The following is a 19,700-nucleotide window of genomic DNA, read 5'->3' on the forward strand; positions in this document are numbered from 1 at the left end:
CATTCACTCGGTACTGCACTGAAATGTCAGACCAAGATTTTATGCTCAAATCTTGGAGGTTGTTATTGAATCCACAACCTTCTGACTCAGGCAAAATTGCTACCAATTGGGCCAAGTTTAATGCACGTCCTTCCCTTCCTTCCTGAAGATGTATTGTTAAAATAACTTTAGACAAGGACAGCAAGCTCTCAAATGTCCTGTGCACTTTTTTTTGCTTTGCAATAATTATTCCGTAACAAAATGGTAGCATATAATTTTAAATACTGTCATATGTCACTTCTCTGAACACAGAGTAAACAAAAATGAATGGTTTGTCATTTCCTGTCCTGCTAGCTCCGTATAGGTTGCGTACTAGACTTTTCTAAAACAAATGTAAGTATTTGGCTTAATCACTGAAAGTTCTTGCTATGTACTTTCCATTGAGAAATAAAAACTCCACAGGAAAAGTGATCCATAGAATCATCCATAGTTAACTAAAGAAGTCAGGATGTATTAGATTAAAAGAAGAGGCTTATATTGTTGCCAAGAGGTGTAGTAAGCCTGAGGATTAGGAGAGTTTTAGAAACCAGCAAAGGATGACCAAAAAATTGATAAAGGGAGAGAAAATAGAATGAGAATAGAAATAGTAAGAAATATAAAAAAATAGATTGTAAGAGCTTCTACAAGTATGTAAAAAGGAAGAGATTAGCGAAAGTAAACGTGGATCCCTTAGAGACAGAGACAGGAGAAATTACAATTTGGAATAAGGAATTAGCAGAGACGTAAAACAAATATTTTGTATTTTGTCTTCACTGTGGAAGACACACAAAAATTACTGGAAATAGTGGGGAGCCAAGGGTCTAAGAGTGAGGACCTTAAAGTAATTTAACATTAGTAAAGAAAAAGTACTGGAGAAATTAATGGGACTAAAAGCCGACAAATCCGCTTGACCTGATGACCTACATTCTCGGGTTCTAAAAGAGGTGGCGACAGAGATAGTGGATGCATTGGTTGTGATCTTCCGAAATTTCCTAAATTCTGGAACGGTCCCAGTGGGTTGGAAGGTAGCAAATGTAACACCGCTATTCAAGAAAGGAGGGAGAGAGAAAACGGGGAACAGGCCAGTTAGCCTGACAACAGTCATCGGGAAAATGCTGGAATCCGTTATTAAGAAGGTGGTAATTGGGCACTTAGCAAATCATAATATGATTAGGCAGAATCAACATGGTTTTATGAAAGAGAAATTGTGTTTGACACACTAAGAACTGTTAAATGAATACAGTATTTGGCAAGTACAAAACGTTGTTCAGTTGCTCTTACATTATCAGTAGTTTGAAATAGAAGCAGGAAATGCAAAAAAAAATGCACAGGTATTCTGCATTAAAAAAAATTTGCTAGCATTTTGACAAAAATGGTGCAGTGGTTATTTAATATACAGATAATTATTTCTATAGTTAAATTATTAGTTTTTTGAGGATATAACTAGCAGGGTTAGATAAAGGGGAACCAGTAGATGTAGAATATTTGGATTTTCAAAAGGCATTGGATAAGGTGCCACACGAAAAGTTGTTACGCAAGATAAAGGCTCATGGGGTTGGGGGTAATACATTAGCATGGATGGGGAATTGGTTAACGGACAGAAAACAGAGAGTAGGAATAAACGGGCCATTTTCAGGTTGGCAGGCTGTTACTAGTGGGGTGCCGCAAGGATCAGTGCTGGGACCTCAGCTATTTACAATCTATATTAATGACTTAGATGAAGGGACCAAGTGTAATGTATCCAAGTTTGCTGACGATACAAAGCTAGATGGGAAAGTAAGCTGTGAAGAGGACACCGAGTCTGCAAAGGGATATGGACAGGTTAAGTGGGCAAAAAGGTGGCAGATAGAGTATAATGTGGGGAAATGTGAGGTTATTCACTTTGATAGGAAGAATAGAAAAACAGAATATTTTTTAAATGGTGAGAAGCTATTAAATATTGGTGTTCAGAAAGATTTAGGTGTCCTTGTACACAAAACATGGAAAGTTAACATGCAGGTGCAGCAAGCATTTAGGAAGGCAAATGGTATGTTGGCCTTTATTGCAAGGGGGTTGGAGTACAAGAGTAAGGAAGTCTTGCTGCAATTGTGCAGGGCTTTGGTGAGACCACATCTGGACTACTGTGTACAGTTTTGGTCTCCTTAAGGAAGGATATACTCGCCTTAGAGGTGATGCAACAAAGGTTCACTGGATTGATTCCTGGTATGAGAGGGTTGTCCTATGAAGAGAGGTTGAGTAGAATGGGCCTATATTCTCTCGAGTTTAGAAGGATGAGAGGTGATCTCATTGAACCATATAAGATTCTGAGGGGGCTTGACAGGGTAGATGCTGAGAGGTTGTTTTCCCTTGGCTGGAGAGTCTAGGACTAGAGGGCATAGTCGCAGGATAAGGGGTCGGCCATTTAAGATTGAGATGAGGAGGAATTTCTTCACTGAGGGTTGTGAATCTTTGGAATTCTCTACCCCAGAGGGCTGTGGCTGCTGAGTCTTTGAGTATATTCAAGGCTGAGATCTATAGATTTCTGGACTCTAGGGGAATCAAGGGATATGGGGCTCGGGCGGGAAAGTGAAGTTGAGCTCGAAGATCAGCCCTGATTTTATTGAATGGCAGAGCAGGTTCGAGGGGCCGCATGGCCGATTCCTCCTATTTCTTATGCTTTACTTGCATCTGTTTAATTGGTCCAATAAAAGCTAAGGTATGAGCTGTTCCCAAAATCCTTATTGATGGACCTGTGTTCTTTATTGACGGACCAATTTTTAAATAGGAATCTGTATTTGTTCATGCCAGTTGCACCCGACCCACCTTGAAATACAATTTGAGTAATGAAGTTGAAAGTAGCACTTTGAAGTGATCCTAAATCTAAAATGCAGACAGCAATTTTTGTGGCATTGGATCCAACTGGATATTTTGCGATAGAGGTGAAGAACCATGACCCTGTCTCAAGATGGTGCTGTGATGGAGAATTTTTCCAATGTTTTGTGTATTAAGATTTTTTTTTGAAAGATGTTTTTCCCAGCAGCTCAGTGATGGTCCACTCTGCTGCACTTGGGAATGGTTTGTAGTTGAGTTACCAAGTGGTGGCCAGGTGCTTTGTTCGCAGGGAATGTGGTTAAGTTATTCCAGTCTGCTCCTGCACAACATGGTTAGTTATTGAGTGGGGTACGAGCTCATCTGTTTGCCCCCTTGCTGCATGGAGTGGGTGATTTAATGGAGAGGGAGGAAGGCAGGGGAAGCGAATATAAATACAAATTAATGTAATAGCCATCAGTGTGGATGATGTATTGGCTATTGTTAGCTCACTTGAATTTGATTTGTACATGTTTCTGTCAGAAGCTAATTCTTGTAAGATTTGTAGCCATAGATAAGTATATTAATGTTTGCCTCTTATTTGTACGTATCTTACATTTTTATCTGTCTCTTCTCAGGCTCCTTCTCCTGGAGGGAGGGCCAGGCTCTGCCTCTTGCTTGCTTGGCAACAAACATATGGTGTCCTGGGGGTTTGAGGACATGCTGTCTGCACCAGAGAGCAACAGCAGTTCCACTGACAACAAAGGTATACTTTTTTTCCTTTAGTGAGGGTGGGGGAACATTGTGAGCATTGAAGATTTGTGTAGAATCGTGGGTGTCATTAGTCAGGTAACTGAATTTTGCAAATTTCAGAACTAATATTGTGATGACAATATGATTACCTCATTCAAAACAATCCTGTAAAGTAAGGGTTAGGCCATGTGAAGGGGGAGACAGCATTGTCTGCTGGCTGCATCACCATCACAGGTCATGGAATAAAAAAGGACATGGAGGGTAGTTTGTGGTTTAAATATCTTAAAATAGCTTTCTTATGATTGAGGTGCCGGTCACTTTGATAGGTTGCAATGTAGGGCAAAGAGATTAGCGAATTGATGATATGGAGCATTTTCAATCCTGAATTAATGTAGTATTATGTTCTGAAATAAATTTGGAGTTTTTCCCCTCGATGAGGAATGCTAATGGAGCATGTTTCCAGATTTTGCATCCTGTCAATGTTGACCATTTCCAAGGCAAGTACAGCATATGGAGTGAAGCTTTTTCTGTAATCATGACGATGGGCCTCAAATCCAACATCAGAAGAGCACCTCCCACTGTATCAGTGTGACATTACAATGAGATTTTGTGACCAGATCTGTATTAACAGATTGAACAGTTATAATTTGGGTTGGTGTTTATGCCTGTCATGTGAAATTCTACTTTTTCCTTTTCTATTTATTTGTGCTCTTGTTCCATTTTACTTTTTTCTTGCTTGAATGTCTCTCATAATTCTATTATTTGCTGCCTTGTTTATTGCAGTTGTCATTCTTCAATTTTCTCTCCTACTTTCTGCCCTTTTTTGGTATGAATTCTATCTTATGTTCTAACCATTTCTATGATCCCACATTCTGCCTTTTTCTTGCTTACTGTACAGCTGAGGTTTGGTATCATAGCAGCCATTGGAAAGGAACTGATAAGTGTGCCACATCGCTCTGAAAGTAGATTGAGCCAAGTTGATTGTAGCTTATTGAACCCAGTACATTAAATGAGACTAGTAATTACTAATAAGGAAAAAAAGCTGCAAATGCTGAAAATCTGAAATAAAAACATAAAATGCTGGAAGTGCACAGCAAGCTTGTCAGCATCTGTAAAGAGAAAAGACTGGTTATGACATTTTTAGATATAGAACATAAATAATCATTAAATAAAAGATTAAAAAGTCATTTTAGCAAATTTGGAAAAAATAGAGAAAAGGATAGAGAATCAACAGATACACCACCTCCATTTAGTCTCTGTTAAAGGCAACATTAAGAAAAATCATATACGACCGAGAATGCAAATGGTTATGGATGAAGAAAGCAAAACCAAATGCCATAGGAAAAACATTTTAGGACATAGTTTAAAACATTTACTCCATTGTAAAACAATATTCTGCTTTCTAGGGTCTGAATTATTGTAGGTAGACTTCTGGCTTTTACTAACTGTTCACTAACATGGTCATTTGACTAATCTCTCTCAATTATCTCCTTGATCCAATATTTTTGATGGAGTCTCTTGTCATGAAGCTGCCTTAATAGTTCAGTTGATAACCTTAGTGAGTAGTTGTACCATGCACACCAGAAAGGTTGAGGTTCGATTCCTGGTCTCTTCTAAATTAGTTGATCTTAGCCACGGTGCCAGTGGGGAGAGTACAGTTGATCTCAGTACCCAGAAAGAAAAATAGGTCGGCGTTCCTGCTCCCGGTGGGTTATCCAGTGACTGTCTTCCTATGAATGTTGAAGATGTGATTGAGCTCAACTCTGATGTCCCCTGTGGTAGAATAATTTGCTAGTACTCACTGTTTACGCTTATCCAAATGGCCATTCGTCATGTATATGGTACAGATGTATATTGATTGAATTCAGTGTTTTGTTTATGATCATACAGCAAAAATGTGGATGAACTGTTACATGCATTGAAGAACTAATTTGTATATCAGGAAAATGCAGAGTGGTATTTGGTTATACATTGGAATAGAATTCAAATCCCTAATATTTTGCGCTGGTGGAGTTTGGTGCAAATACATTGGGTGTTGATATCACAATTTAATTTTGAGTCATTGCTATTTCTGGTAAGTTGCTGGTGCAGAATGGTTACCATGTTTACTTGGATGTGTCATTACACTCTAAGTAATTTACTGCGTGAAGAGCTTGGTGGTATTTTGACGAGTAAGATGCCATATACGCAAGGATTTCTTTTTATTTTACTTCGAAGATTTACCATCACCCCACCCATGTAGTTAAAGCAGAGAGCACTGTTGAATTATGCTGTATACAGAGCTATAAGCATGTAGAGAGTAGCTATTTTGCATGTTTTAAGCACTACCCACGGTAAAAGATGTGGAGATGCCGGTGATGGACTGGGGTTGACAATTGTAAACAATTTTACAACACCAAGTTATAGTCCAGCAATTTTATTTTAAATTCACAAGCTTTCGGAGGCTTCCTCCTTCCTCAGGTGAACGAAATGAAATGAAAAGAAGCAATGATGATGTCAGAAGCCTCATTGTGATTTGGACAAGACCAAGTTATTTTCCTTTTTTTTACCCCAGAATTGCATTTAGAAGATGCATCAATCTAACTCCACAAGTATTCTATCATTTATATTTTTGAATGCAATGCTGTGTGGCGATGCACAGCATTAGTCAATACCAAATATTATGCTTTACTGAAGTACTGTTGACAACCTTGAAATATAGTTTAATGTTGATGTCCATTTGTCCAAAGTGCTTTAGAAATCACACTTTCAACAGGCATAGCCTCTTGCATACAAGCCAAATAGAATTCACATAAGCAAATGCTGCAGCTTTCAGGAAGAACTGCAGGACAAATCCCAGAAATAGGCTGTTGGCCATTTACTGTAAGAGTGTTACCACACACTGTTTCCATCTCCAGTAATAGCTCCTATAATAGCAGTGGATGGTGCCTTGAGGAGGAAGAAGCTCTGACAATCCAACAGGCAGCTTGGGAATGCCAAGATTCCTTGTGCCCATGGACTAGTGGCATTCATACCTTTCCTTCTAGAATGCTTTTGGGAGGAGGGTTATCCAAAAATTCTGCGTAAAATGGCAATTATTTCTTTGTTGATGAGAGTTCTGTGAGGTGCCAGATGATAAACTCACCGTCCTGATTCCTCAGTGGTCTTCTCTGCCTTCCCTGACGTCCTCATTTCCTGGCTCAACTATTGTAAGTCTTTGCCAGGATTAGTCTGTTTTCTTCTTAAATGACCTTGTGGATTCAGCACCACTTCCTTTTGCTGCTTTTCCTGCTTCTGTAAGAACAAGGCACACAGCAACTTAGTCAACTTCTCCCTGTCCCAACGGACAGACAGTTAATTGTAGGTGCAGTTGCAGATTTTACTTAATATGTGCTTCTGCTCAGCTCTCCTCCATGCTACCGACCCAAAGTCAGCACCAATCTTTGTGCCAAAGCCAATTGATCTTCGATTTCTTTGTCATTTCCTGTAGTGTGGTAGACTTCATGCCATGACTCTCCAGTCATCAGAGACTGTTCTGTCGAAGGCAAGCTGCATGTTGGCACAAAGCCAAAATAGGCCAGCCCCAAAATATCCCTAGAGCAATGGCTGTGGAGAGAATCTAACTTGCAACCCCTAGAATGGTTGTTCCACCACAACTCTGGCTCCTTGCAAATAGCTGATAACTCAGAACTTACTAAATGATCACTTGCAACCATCGTTCAGGGCACCATTCAACCTGGTAGTAGGGCGAAGTTCGCAATCTGGTTGCTTGCACAGATCTTGGGCCACTAGCCCTGGACTTTGATCACAATCATGAATCGGTCAAGTCCCAAACTCGGCAGTCACCAAGCAAGCCACAGACAGATCCTGGATTCCAACCATAAGGCTCCAGATTTCCATCCTTATGTCGGTTGGCTTCCTATCCTGCAAACCACCTTTCTTCATTGAAGATTCCTATCGTCTTCTGTAAGCTCGCGTGTGGTCTACGGCTTTTTCCTTGAATTCACCTGTGTACACATTCGCTGCTGCTTCAGACCAGAGCTCGGCTCCTTTTTTGTCTGTTTCTTTGCTTTTCCCTTTTTTTTCTAACACTATTCCTCTACCCTTCCCCCACCCCCATCTCGTAGCATCGTACTTTTCCTGGGCTGTGTATCCACATATTGATACTGTGCTGCTGACTTTTTTTCCAGCTTGGGCAGGTGTTAGCTCTAATTTTGGCATTAATCTAAGTGCACACTGTGGATCCTGTGCTCTCTCTCAAAGCAGTGATGCAAACTGTTTAATCCCCCTCTCCCAGCACATATTCCACATACCTTGTGATCTGGATTAAACGTCTCCAACCTCCTCTCTCCTTTTGTTGATCCACGACTCCCTATATGGGGTTCCTACTTCATATCGCCCTGCAAAATGTTTGCTCCTTCAACAAAAAAAACAGCCCCATCTATGGTCTTGTCCTGGAGCATATGATGATTGAATTCAGTGTTGGGTTGAAAAGTAGAAACGTAGCACAGTTACTAAGATTCTACATTTTGGTACGGCTAACTCTAACTGGATGAGACGGAGACTGACGACAGCAAAGTGGTCAAAACTGTTATTGGGTAAAACTACAGATGAACAGTGAGAGGTGTTCAAAAAGAGTTTAGCTTAATGCAGGACCAGTATATACCCCCAAGGGGCAAGGGCTCTACTTACCAAATAAAACAGCCATGGCTGACAAAAAAGGTGAGATAACACAAAACTAAAGCAAAGTGCCAAGAATGTTGTAGACCCAGGGGACTGGGAGAGATCTGAACAACAGCAAAGCAAAAGAAAAAAGTTAGAGCTGTAAAAAGGGAATACGAAAAGAAACTTGGGAGGAATATCAAGATTAACACACAGTTTTTACACTTTATGTTAGAAGGAAAAGGGTAGTCAAGGGTAATGAGACCCCCATAAAAACAGATGTGGGTAATATTGCAAATGAAGATAAGGAAATGGCAGACTTGTTGAATAATTACTTTGTCAATCTTCACAGTAGAAGATGATGATGATATACCAGACATTCCAGGGTTACTAATAATGAATCAAGGCCTGGAACTCACTAAAGTTAAAGTAAGCAAGAAAATGGTATTGGGAAAAAATAGTGGCACTAAAGACTGACAAATCCCCAGGACCTGATGGTTTCCACCCCAGGATTTTAAAGAAAGTAAATAAGGAAATTGCAAATGCTTCAGCCATAATCCTCCAAAGCGCACTCGATTCAGGAATTGTCCCTTTTAGATTGGAAAATTGCAAATGCAACTCTGTTATTTAAGAAAGGTGAGAGAGAAAAACTAGGAAATTTATAGACTGTTAGTCTAACATCAGTAATGGGGAAGTTATTGTCATCTATAATTAAGGACAGAGTGACTGAGCACTTAGAGAAATTTGAGCTGATTAGAGAGAGCCAACATGGATCTATAATGGGTAGGTCATGTCTAACGAACCTAATTGACTTTTTTGAGGAAGTAACTAAAGTAGTAGTCAGGAATGTCTATGGATGTAGTTTATAAAGACTCCCAGAAGATATTCAATAAGGTTCCACATTAAAGACTGTTAGCTAAAATCAAAGCTCATGGAATTGAAGGCAAATTCTTGACCTGGTTAAGTGGTAGAAGATGGAGAGTAGGGATAATGAGTGTGTACTCTAATTGGAAGTAAGTGACCAGTGGTGTCCTACAAGGATCTGTGCTGGGACCTCAACTATTCACCATATTTATTAATGACTTAGCTAACACGATAGAGAACCATACATCCAAGTTTACTGATGATACAAATATATGTGGCATACTAAGTAGTGTAGATGGGAGCATAAAATTACAGAGACATGGATAAATTAGGTGAGTGGGCAATACTGTTGCAGATAGATTTCAATGTAGGTAAGTGTGAGGTCATTTATTTTGGATCAAAAAAGGATAGATCTGAGTATTTTTTTAAATGGTGAAAAGCTAGGAACAGTGGCGGTTCAAAGAGATTTCGAGTCCATGTACACAGATCACATAAAATGTAGTGGTCAGGTTAAAAAAAATTCAAAGGCAGCAATGTTAGCCTTTTTTATTCATTCATGGGATGTGGGCATCACTGGCAAGGCCAGCATTTATTGCCCTTGAGAAGGTGGTGGTGAGCCGTCTTCTTGAACCGCTGCGGTTCGTGTGGTGAAGGTTCTCCCACAGTGCTGTTAGGTAGAGTTCCAGGATTTTGACCCAGCGACGATGAAGGAACGATTTCCAAGTCGGGATGGTGTGTGACTTGGAGGAGAACGTGCAGGTGGTGTTCCCATGTGCCAGCTGCCCTTGTCCTTCTAGGTGGTAGAGGTCGTGGATTTGGGAGGTGCTGTCGAAGAAGCCTTGGCAAGTTGCTGCAGTGCATCCTGTGGATGATACACACTGCAGCCACTGTGTGCCGGTGGTGGAGGGAGTGAATGTTTAGGGTGGTGGATGGGATGCCAATCAAGCGGGCTGCTTTGTCCTGGATGGTGTCGAGCTTCTTGAGTGTTGTTGGAGCTGCACTCATCCAAGCAAGTGGAGAGTATGCCATCACACTCCTGACTTGTGCCTTGTAGATGGTAGAAAGGCTTTGGGGAGTCAGGAGGTGAGTCACTCGCCACAGAATACCCAGCCTCTGACCTGCTCTTGCAGCCACAGTTTTTATGTGGCTGGTCCAGTTAAGTTTCTGGTCAGTGGTGACCCCCAGAATGTTGAGGGTGGGGGATTCGGCGATGGTAATGCTGTTGAATGTCAAGGGGAGATGGTTAGACTCTCTCGTTGGAGATGGTCATTGCCTGGCGCTTATCTGGCACGATATATCTAGAGGGCTAGACTACAAAGGGGAGGAAGTTCATAGTATCATAGGAGGCGGCCATTTGAAAGAGCTATCCAATTAGTCCCATTCTCCTGCTCCTTCCCCATAGCCCTGTAAATTTTTTCCCTTCAAGTATTTATCCAGTTGCCTTTTGAAAATTACTATTGGATCTGCTTCCACCACTGTTTCAGGCAGTGCATTCCAGATCATTACAACTCACTGTTGAAAGAAATGTTTCCTCATGTCGTCTCTGGTTCTTTTGCTGATCACCTTAAATTTGTTCCCTCGTTACGGACCCTCCTGCCAGTGGAAACAATTTCTACTTATTTACTCTATCAAAACTGTCGATGATTTTGAGCACCTCTATTAAATCTCCCCTTAACCATCTCTGCTCTTGGGAGAACAATCTGAGCTTCCCTACTCTGTCCACATTACTGAGGTCCCCCATCCCTGGTATCGTTCCAGTAAATCATCTCTGCACCCTCTCCAAGGCCTTGACCTCCTTCCGAAAGTGTGGTGCCCAGAATTGGACACAATACTGTAGAGGCGGCCGAAGCAGTAATTTATAAAGGTTTTGCATAACTTTCTTTTGTATTGTATGCCTCTTTTAATAAAGCCCAGGATCCCATGTGCTTATTTAACAGCCTTCCGAACTTGTCCTGCCACCTTCAAAGATTTGTGTGTGCATGCCATCAGGCCTCTCTGTTCCTGCACCCCCTTTTAAAATTGTGCCATTTAATTTATATTGCCTCTCCTTATTCTTCCTACCAAAATGTATCACTTCACACTTCTCTGCTGTTAAATTTCATCTGCTATGTGTCTGCCTATTTCACCAGTCTGTCTGACCTGAAATCTGTTACTATCCTCCACATTGTTTAGTACATTTCCGAGTTTTGTGTCATCTACAGTAGTTTTGCTACAGCTATACAAAGCCCTGTTTCGACCACATCTGGAGTACTGTGTACAGTTATGGGCACCGTACCTTAGAAGGGATATATTGGCCTTGGAAGGAGTGCAGCGCAGGTTCACCAGAATGTTACCAGGGCTCCAAGGGTTAATTTATGAGGAGAGATTACATAAACTCTTACTCCCCCAGCACTTTTTCATTCCCTGAGCTGCTCTCTGTGAACGTCCTCATTGCCTGCCATCCTTCTAAACCCCCCTCCCCTTGGTGACTTATTATTCAGTCTCTGCACAAAGCCATATCTAATAATTTTTTTGTACTTTCAACCTGCACCTGAGTTCCTCTGTTCCCCACCTCCTCCAACATCTCTTCCTCATGCACTTGTTCAATCTTGATCTGCACATTAACTCTTCGACACAGACCCATGGCCTTCACTTGAATCTTACTATCACCCAAGGCCTCGCCACCTAGATAATTAAGGAAGTGGGCATTTGAGGGGTATTAGTTTTTGGAACTGGCCAGCTGGACTGCAGGAAATACAGGACCTACAAGCTTCTATTCCTTTAATTCCCTATGTTGCTCTGCTCAGGAGTAGGAAGATTTTGAATTTCATCAAATACTCTTAGTTTTTGCTTTTATTTAACGTGTTTTAGCGAATTCTTGATTTTTGAGCTGGCTATTAGAATCTTTATTTCAATTGACTTAATTTTCGATTAGGTTGGGATGTCTCAGCATTGGAATTTGGCTCCAATTGAAACATTCAGATGAGCAACATGAGCTTTCCAATCCTGACAGTGGTGGATAGAGCTTTAATTTTAACAAAAGCCTGTTAATGATGGAGCCATTGTAGTCTGTCTTGTTTAGTTCATGTGGTATGAAAGTTCTGCATTGTGTGATATTTTTGAAACTGTGGTACCAGGCGCCAACTGTTCTGGACTGGCTTGAGATTGTTGCTGTTTGCAGATTTGTTCATTTAAATCCCTATATTTACTTGGGTTTTTGTCACATTGGAATTTGAGCATTTTCTAAATTGATAACAAGCCTGCGAGAAAGTTAACTCTTCAAGGGCTAGGGTACTACATCAATTGCCTGCTATTTTCTTGAAATAAAAGGCATATTTAAAATTATTTATCAGTATTCCTAAGCCATGCTGGATAAAAGTCGAATATTTTCCAAGCTTTCACCTTGGGGAGATTTGTGAAGGCAGTGAGTGTTGACTATCCTTGCTCAATGCCTTACATGTGCATTTGGCAGTAGGATTCACTAGATAATAATCAGAAGCAGGAACCTGGACTTAATTCTTTTCCTTTCCCACTCCCTCCCCCAAACTTAGAGCTCAGGTTAATTTTAGCCATCCAATTGAGATCCCTGCTGAGACCAGCTAAGTCAGTGCACACGAGGACAGAACTTTCCGGTTTGTATGGCTTAGCACGATGCCAAATGGTGCCTTTAGCCACTAGGCCATTGGTGAGCCAAATTCAATTAAGTATAGATTCATTTTTTATATTCTGCATGATTGAGTTCAGTTATTCAAACTGTTAAACTAGAAATTCGAAGGAAATATTTGTGCATGGAGTATACCAAACCTCTGTCCCAATTTCTTTCCTTTATAGTTTTTTTAAAACATTTTTTGCTTTGAATTTTGAAATATTTATTAATCATCAAAATTTCCAATTGTGTTTTGTCTGTTCTATTTCTCTCTCCTGTCTTGAAGGCAGTAACTCAGGCTGTGATATAATGTCATGTGCTAATAACTCTTCTGTGCTCATCATTTGCGATGGCTCTAGTCAGTATAGCAGGTTGTTCAACTGTCATCACATACGAACAGTGATCCAGAGTGAGATTTTAGAAACTTCAGGCAGCAAATACATTGCACCCATATAGCAAAACCCGAGTTCCTCGCATCTGTCATTCAGTCCCAGATGAGCTGCAATTTCCTCCAGTTAAACATTGGTAAGAACGAAGCTATCGTCTTCAGGCCCCGCCACAAACTTTGTATCTGGCTACCGATTCCATTCATCTTCCCTGGCAACCTATCTCAGATTGAAGCTGACTGTTCTCAACTTTGGCATCCTACTAGATCCCAGTCTGAGCTTCTGACTCCATATCCTCTCCATCATAAAGACAGCCTCCTTCCACCTTTAGAACATGGCCCTGCTTCAGCCTGTAAGCTGCCAAAACCCTTATCCATGTCATTGTCACCTCCAGCCTTGACTGTGCCAGTGGATAGGTGGAGGCTGGACTTCCATCCTCCACAGCTATTTGCTCATCCAAAATTCTGGTACCTTTTTCCTAATACATCACGCTCAGCCATCACCCTTGTGCTTGCAGACTACATTGACTCCTGGCCCTTCCAACGCCTCCAATTTAAAATTCTCATCTTTATGTTCATATCCCTTCAAGCCTTTATCGTCCCTATATCTGTAACCTCCTCCAGCCCTACAGTGCTCAGAAAATTGTATATTTCTCCAACTCTGGTTTCTTGTGCGTTCTTCATTCCCCCATTGGCATCCCTACCTTCAGCAATCAAGGCTTTCTTAAACCTCTCCTTCTCCCCTGTCATCCTTAAAGACCTTTCTTAAAACCCTCTCTGACAAAGCATTTAATCACTCCTAATATCTCCTCCTTTGGCTCAACATTTAATGTCAACATGCTATATAAATGCAAGTTGTTGAGTTTCTTGCACTTAAATCTCTGTCTTTGCAAACAATCTTTGTCATTTACTGGCCAGGTGATGGCTAATAGTATTGCGTTTTGCCTGTTGGTTCTGGGATTTAAACGTAAAAAGTGAGCTTTTGCTTGGGCATCATACTGTATTTGGGCGTTGAATGGTTATGGTACACTGAGGATTGCAATTGATAAGTAACTTATTCCCATCTTCATCCAGAAAATTTTGACAGTCTTAAAGTACTTCAAAAGGCACACAATCATATTTTTGAGCCTCCTGTTTTGAAATGGCAGATAATAAATAAAATTTTACTGTACCTTATGTGAATTTGATTTAATCCTGTTTATTGGCTGATACTTTTTGTCCAATTCAGTGCTCAACTGGCTAATGAAATAGAATCAAAACACTCTCACTCCTAATCACGAACCAATAAAGTGCATATACGTGGATGTTCGCTGAGTACAGGATCAGGTTTGGTTGTGATATCCCTGTGGTTGAATGGTGTACCACACTTGCTGTCTGGGCTTGTAAAGGAATAATTGAGGTCTGCGAATATCTCTGGAACCATACCCCAGCAAGGAATCATTGCCGTCAGGAGAGGCTGAAAGAAAATTTTGGAGAGGTGGGGACTTAGAAAAATGCCTGCTGGGTGGGCAGTGAATGTGTGATGTGTCGCTAGCATCTAACACTGCAGTGAGTAAATACTGAAACTGATGTTGAGCAGAGTTTTGTCAGTATATGACATGGAGCCTGGCTGTTACATTATAACATTTATGCTCTTCAGAAAGTATGCCAGTTCATTAGGAAAGGGTCAGAGGTTTTTTGTTCCTGTCTCACAATTGTCTTCTACTTTCTAATATAAAATCAGAAAATGCTGGAAAAGCTCAGCAAGTGAGGCAGCATCTGTGGAGAAAGAAACCGAGTTAATGTTTTTGGTGAAAGACCTTTTGTCAGAACATCATCTACTTTCAGTTGAGTTCTCCTAACTGAAGTCTGGAGGCAGAGTGTCCTAGAAGAAATTTGTAAAACCAGCTTCAGTTAATTTTTCACTTTTTCTTTTGCCCCTGATTATTTCTTGGTTCGCGTAATTAAAAGGGTCCTTGCGTTATTAAGTGCCAGCCATAACTTTCTGCGGCAAGTTTAATTCGTTTTAACAGCAGGATTTCTTGACACTCATAAGGAAGTTGATGAGCTCCCGTTTTCGCAAGGCGACCAGCGGAGCAGTACCAATTATCAGCAGTTTGAGGCAATTCGCAACTCACGGCGTATCTTCCTCGCCATCAATAGCTGGGTTATTTACACACTAATAATGGCGTGAGCATTAAACTCGCTGTTATTTTCCCAGCAAATTCTGGGCCAATGAAGCTGAATATTATCCTTTTGAGGTTGCTAACAATCTTCTGGCTGCGTGTGTGTTTTTTCATTCACTAGTCTTTTCGGTCTTTTGATAGAAAGAGGGGACGTTGTCATTGAATCCTTGATATATGATGATCACTGAAGGGAATTAATGCCTTGTTATGTTGACAGTAAAATAGCGGGCATACTCAGCTGAGTAACAGTATACTGCAGTGAATATACATTAGAACAGCAGTTTCAGTTCAGAGCATATAGTGGATATTTTCATGGACCTGCATGCTTTTTTGATACTTCTCTGGGCTCGCAGGAATTTACAGTTAAGGCAGCTGTGCATACACTATTTCTTCCATGAACTGTGGAAACATGACCTAAACTGTGGGTCTTTGTGGTCCTGAAGAAGTTATTGATTGATTAGTTTGGTAGAAGAGCTAGAGCCAGCAGCCAAATGCAATCTGTGTAACCTGATAGTTTGGAGTGCCAAAAGAAGGGATTTAAAGGCTCACTGTCTACATCAAATTGATTATGTAAGAAATAACTCCATTGCGGTGCTTTGCAATGAAGTAGTGCAGATGGTGCAGGATATTTGTCATTCACTCGTGAGCTTTTGAATGTGCAGATTAATTTGGGATAAAATGAAAAACCATGAATGCTGAAAATATTAAATAGGAATGGGAAATGCACAGTGTGTCAGTCAGCATCTGAGAGAAAAACAGGCTCATCTTTAGATGCTTCATCAGTTATGCTAACAGGTCTGTGGAAAGTTATCATTTTCTGGTTTTATTTTTTATTTTCTTATTCAGTGAAATATCTCAGATGCTAAAATATTCATTTTACAGTTATCAAACCTTGATCATTGGGAATAATTTGATTACCAGCTGTAATTTTAGATATTACCTAACAGGTTATGAAGATGATCGATTCTATGAAAGTAAGAGATCTTGTGATGGTCGAACATAAATAGCTTTCCTTTCACTCTTGCAGTTAAGATTATTGATTATGAAGAGGATTTTGTACTGCAGTTGCGAACATGCTCAGTCACCTGAATTTAAATCCAGCTATTGATGAATGCTGCCTGTAATATTAGATGTTGTTTTTGTTTAAACATGGAAAGCATTTTTGTTTTAATTTTTCTAATTTTCTTTCTTCCTTTCTTGGTGATCATGGAGGGAATTTCAAATGATTTATTGTTTCTTGCCTGATGTCTATTGCATGTTTTTTTTTAATTACCTTTGCCCAGAAGCACTGAGGTCACTTACTCCTTTATTGCTGCTTTGATCTATTAACTAAGGAACAGACCAGGGATCAAACCTGGGACCTCACTGGTCTATCTGACTAACTGCTACACTATGCAGTGTTTCTATGCACTGAGTAATATGAAGTGTGGTTCCCTGAAGTCTGTGTATCAAGGCACGATCCTTTTAGTTCTGTGTTGGTGTAAATCCATCTCAGATTGCTGGACTGATATTTTCCCAACATATAAGGATTCTAATTGCAAGAGTTGGGTGCTGGTGGAAATGAGTTCATAGCAGAAAACTGGCCATAAATTAGCATTGTACTGGCAGTCGCTCTTAGGGAATAAATTTGAGCATTGGAAATGGATTTGGCATGCTAATGGAAAAAGGCTGCTCTTTTAAGGTTGGGACTTAATGGCATACTATTGAAAGAGGAGTTGATAACATTAGGTGGCAAAAATAAGTAAATGATCCATTCTCTTTTCCTGACTAATGCATAATTAATCACAAAACCTCTTTCCTTATACTGCACCCACCCAAAATATCTTGTGCATGTAATGCAAACTGTCACATTTTTGGGTATTTAAGCTAAATATTCTCTGGTTCATCGTTGCCAATCACTCCCGTAAGTTAGCTTTGCGTTCCCTATGATCAGGAATGTATCTTTTTTCCACTTATTATCTAGGTAAACAATAGCATAACCCAGGGATTGAAACAAAGAATCTTTACTCTGTACACCAACTACTGGAATGTACCATATTTTCCACATGAATTCTCCTTTCTGTAAGGCGGTGGACTGGATAAACACTCTTACTAAATGAGACAGGACTGAACCAATAAGTGGTTTTATTTACATAAGATATGTGAATGAACAGTACACAGTTGAACAGAGTGAGATATAAATTTCCCTACACTCAATAGATAAAACAACAAACATACAGCTTACTTTATCTAAAGATGGAATTTTAACCATATGTAGAATAACTTTATTCCTAAGTTTTCAGAAACTAGGAAGAAGTGTGCTCATTTTGCAACTGTTGGAATGGTAACCTTGAATGGGGACCAACAGTTTCCAGTGGACATCAATAATGATCCTGAATAATCAAAATAACTAACCCCTGAGTATACATTCAGAGTGAGATGTTGCTAATTCATTGTATGAAATAGTTGACAGATATTAAAAACCTTAACTATTGCATAGAAAGATTAGCACCACTGCTTCCCCCTAGCCTGGTGGACAAAGTCACCTCTTGATGTAGCACACACTGTATAAATCAGAAGGCCATGAATCGATTTTAGGTCTCTGTTGCGCTAGGTGATCATGACTGGATTGCTGCAATTGGTCATAGTTCCCCTGGGCTAGAGAGAGAAAAATCAGCTAGAGTTCTAGTGATCCTGCTATCCAGTGACTCCATGTTAGGAAGCAGGTGTGCATGTTGGATGAGAACAGGAATGGCTTCATCATTGATGTCTTCCACTGTCAAATTGCCATCAAAACACCCTGTCAAGGTTCATGTGTAAAGAATGAGATTTGGGTACGGTACCAAAAGGCTACTGATGCCTGTGGAACCATGCTGAGTCAGCGTATTCAGGAGGGAATGGGAAGAAAGACTTGGTGGGTGGGGGGGGGGGGGTGGGTGGAGAGAAAGAAAGAGAATGAAGATGATATGTCAGTACCTGAGCTTTGTGTGGAAAGGTTTTGAAGTTAAGTGGTAGAACTGTACTCATTCTCTCTTCCCACCCCTCTAATATCTGGGCATGTTGTATAGTCTAATATTGCAGCATCAAATATTGAATGTGAACTGCTATTTTCCTGAACATGTTAACCTTGGTTTTAAGTTTTTTTTAAAAAAACAGTTGTCCCTTGGTTTGGTAGGAGAGTGGGGTTCCTTTTGGATATATTTTGTTTATCCATTCTGATTTGAAAGGGATAAGGGGTATGGCTACATAGACAGCACTGTCCCTCGAGTATCCTCACTGTTTATTCAAACATGCATTTCCACTCCCATCAGGGGTTGCTGAATAGGAATCAGGAATTAAAATTCCAGTGTTTCCTCCTGTTTCCTCTCCCTCTTACCTCATTGGCCTAGGGTGCTGAGGCCCTTTGTAATGCTTCTGATGCTGTTGAAGTCAGTCAACTCAATGCAGACCAATGATCAAATCTGCAACTTTGTGGATTTAGCTGGGCTCATGTAACATATCAAAGTACATTTACTCACTTATCAGGGCGAGAGCCTGTTCTTTTGATTTACGATTACCTTAGGACATCTATTGGCCCTTCGATGTGCTTTTGAAATGATGCTTCACCTGTCCATAATCCTTGTAATATTGGTCTAACTCTCCTGTGCTAAAACTCTAAACATTGTTGACTCTTTCATTTAGAGCTGCCCCTGTATGTTTATTGAGACACTAAATAAAATATCCATATAAAACTGATCAGCATGACCATGTCTCATACTGTGTTACAATGAAGGTTCCTTAGGTGATTGTGCAGGTGTTACAACTTATTCAAAACATTGTAGCCCACATCCTTACTTGCACAAAATCCTATAGACCCATCACTTTTCTCCTTTCCAAGCTTCACTGCCTCCGCGTGCTTTAGTGAGTTGGCGTCAAAATTCTTGACCTTGAGTTCAGATTCCTCCACAGCTTCACCGCATCTTACCTCCATATTCTTTCGCCTTATGTCCATGTGTGCATCCTCTCTTTATCTAACACTGGCCTACTCCTTGTCCTCTGCCCCCTCTTCCATCACTAATGGCTATTTGTTTAGTGTCTACGATTATATTTTGCCTCATTCCCTCTGCTTTGCATCCCTTTTCTCTGCTTTCAAAAGTCTCCTCAAAACCCTTTTTCTTAGATTGTGCCTGGCTTCACTCTAGCCTTATAGCTTTCCAATTTCCCCTCCTGCTAAATGTCAACTGCTGTTTCCTTGTTAATGTAAAGCGCTTCGAAATATTGTATTACACATGAGCACTATAAAAATGCAAATTCTTGCTAAAACTGGCTCCCTTTTACTGGCAACAAATCGATCAGCAAAAAGTAGGTCTATGATTCTGTTGCAGGTATAAGAAAGCCAGATTTAGCAATGTAAACGTGGGGTACTAATGCTTAGACACTGGTCTCCCGTAATCTGAACTAAAGAAGTACCAATTTAAAAATGCTGTTAAAATTCAAACTGCCA

General features: G+C 40.3%; 1 protein-coding gene across 3 annotated transcripts in view; it reads left to right on the plus strand.

Moving 5' to 3' along the window:
• The window catches only part of LOC137342201 (probable E3 ubiquitin-protein ligase HECTD4), a 212,408-nt gene that overhangs the window by 40,547 nt on the left and 152,161 nt on the right, over positions 1-19,700 (plus strand). For all 3 annotated transcript variants that reach the window (XM_068005963.1, XM_068005965.1, XM_068005964.1), the window contains exon 4: positions 3,444-3,571. In XM_068005963.1, the coding sequence (XP_067862064.1) occupies positions 3,444-3,571 (128 nt within the window). The remainder of the gene's footprint in view (positions 1-3,443; positions 3,572-19,700) is intronic.

Source organism: Heptranchias perlo, chromosome 25 (assembly GCF_035084215.1).
Source record: "Heptranchias perlo isolate sHepPer1 chromosome 25, sHepPer1.hap1, whole genome shotgun sequence".
Lineage (NCBI taxonomy): Eukaryota > Metazoa > Chordata > Chondrichthyes > Hexanchiformes > Hexanchidae > Heptranchias > Heptranchias perlo.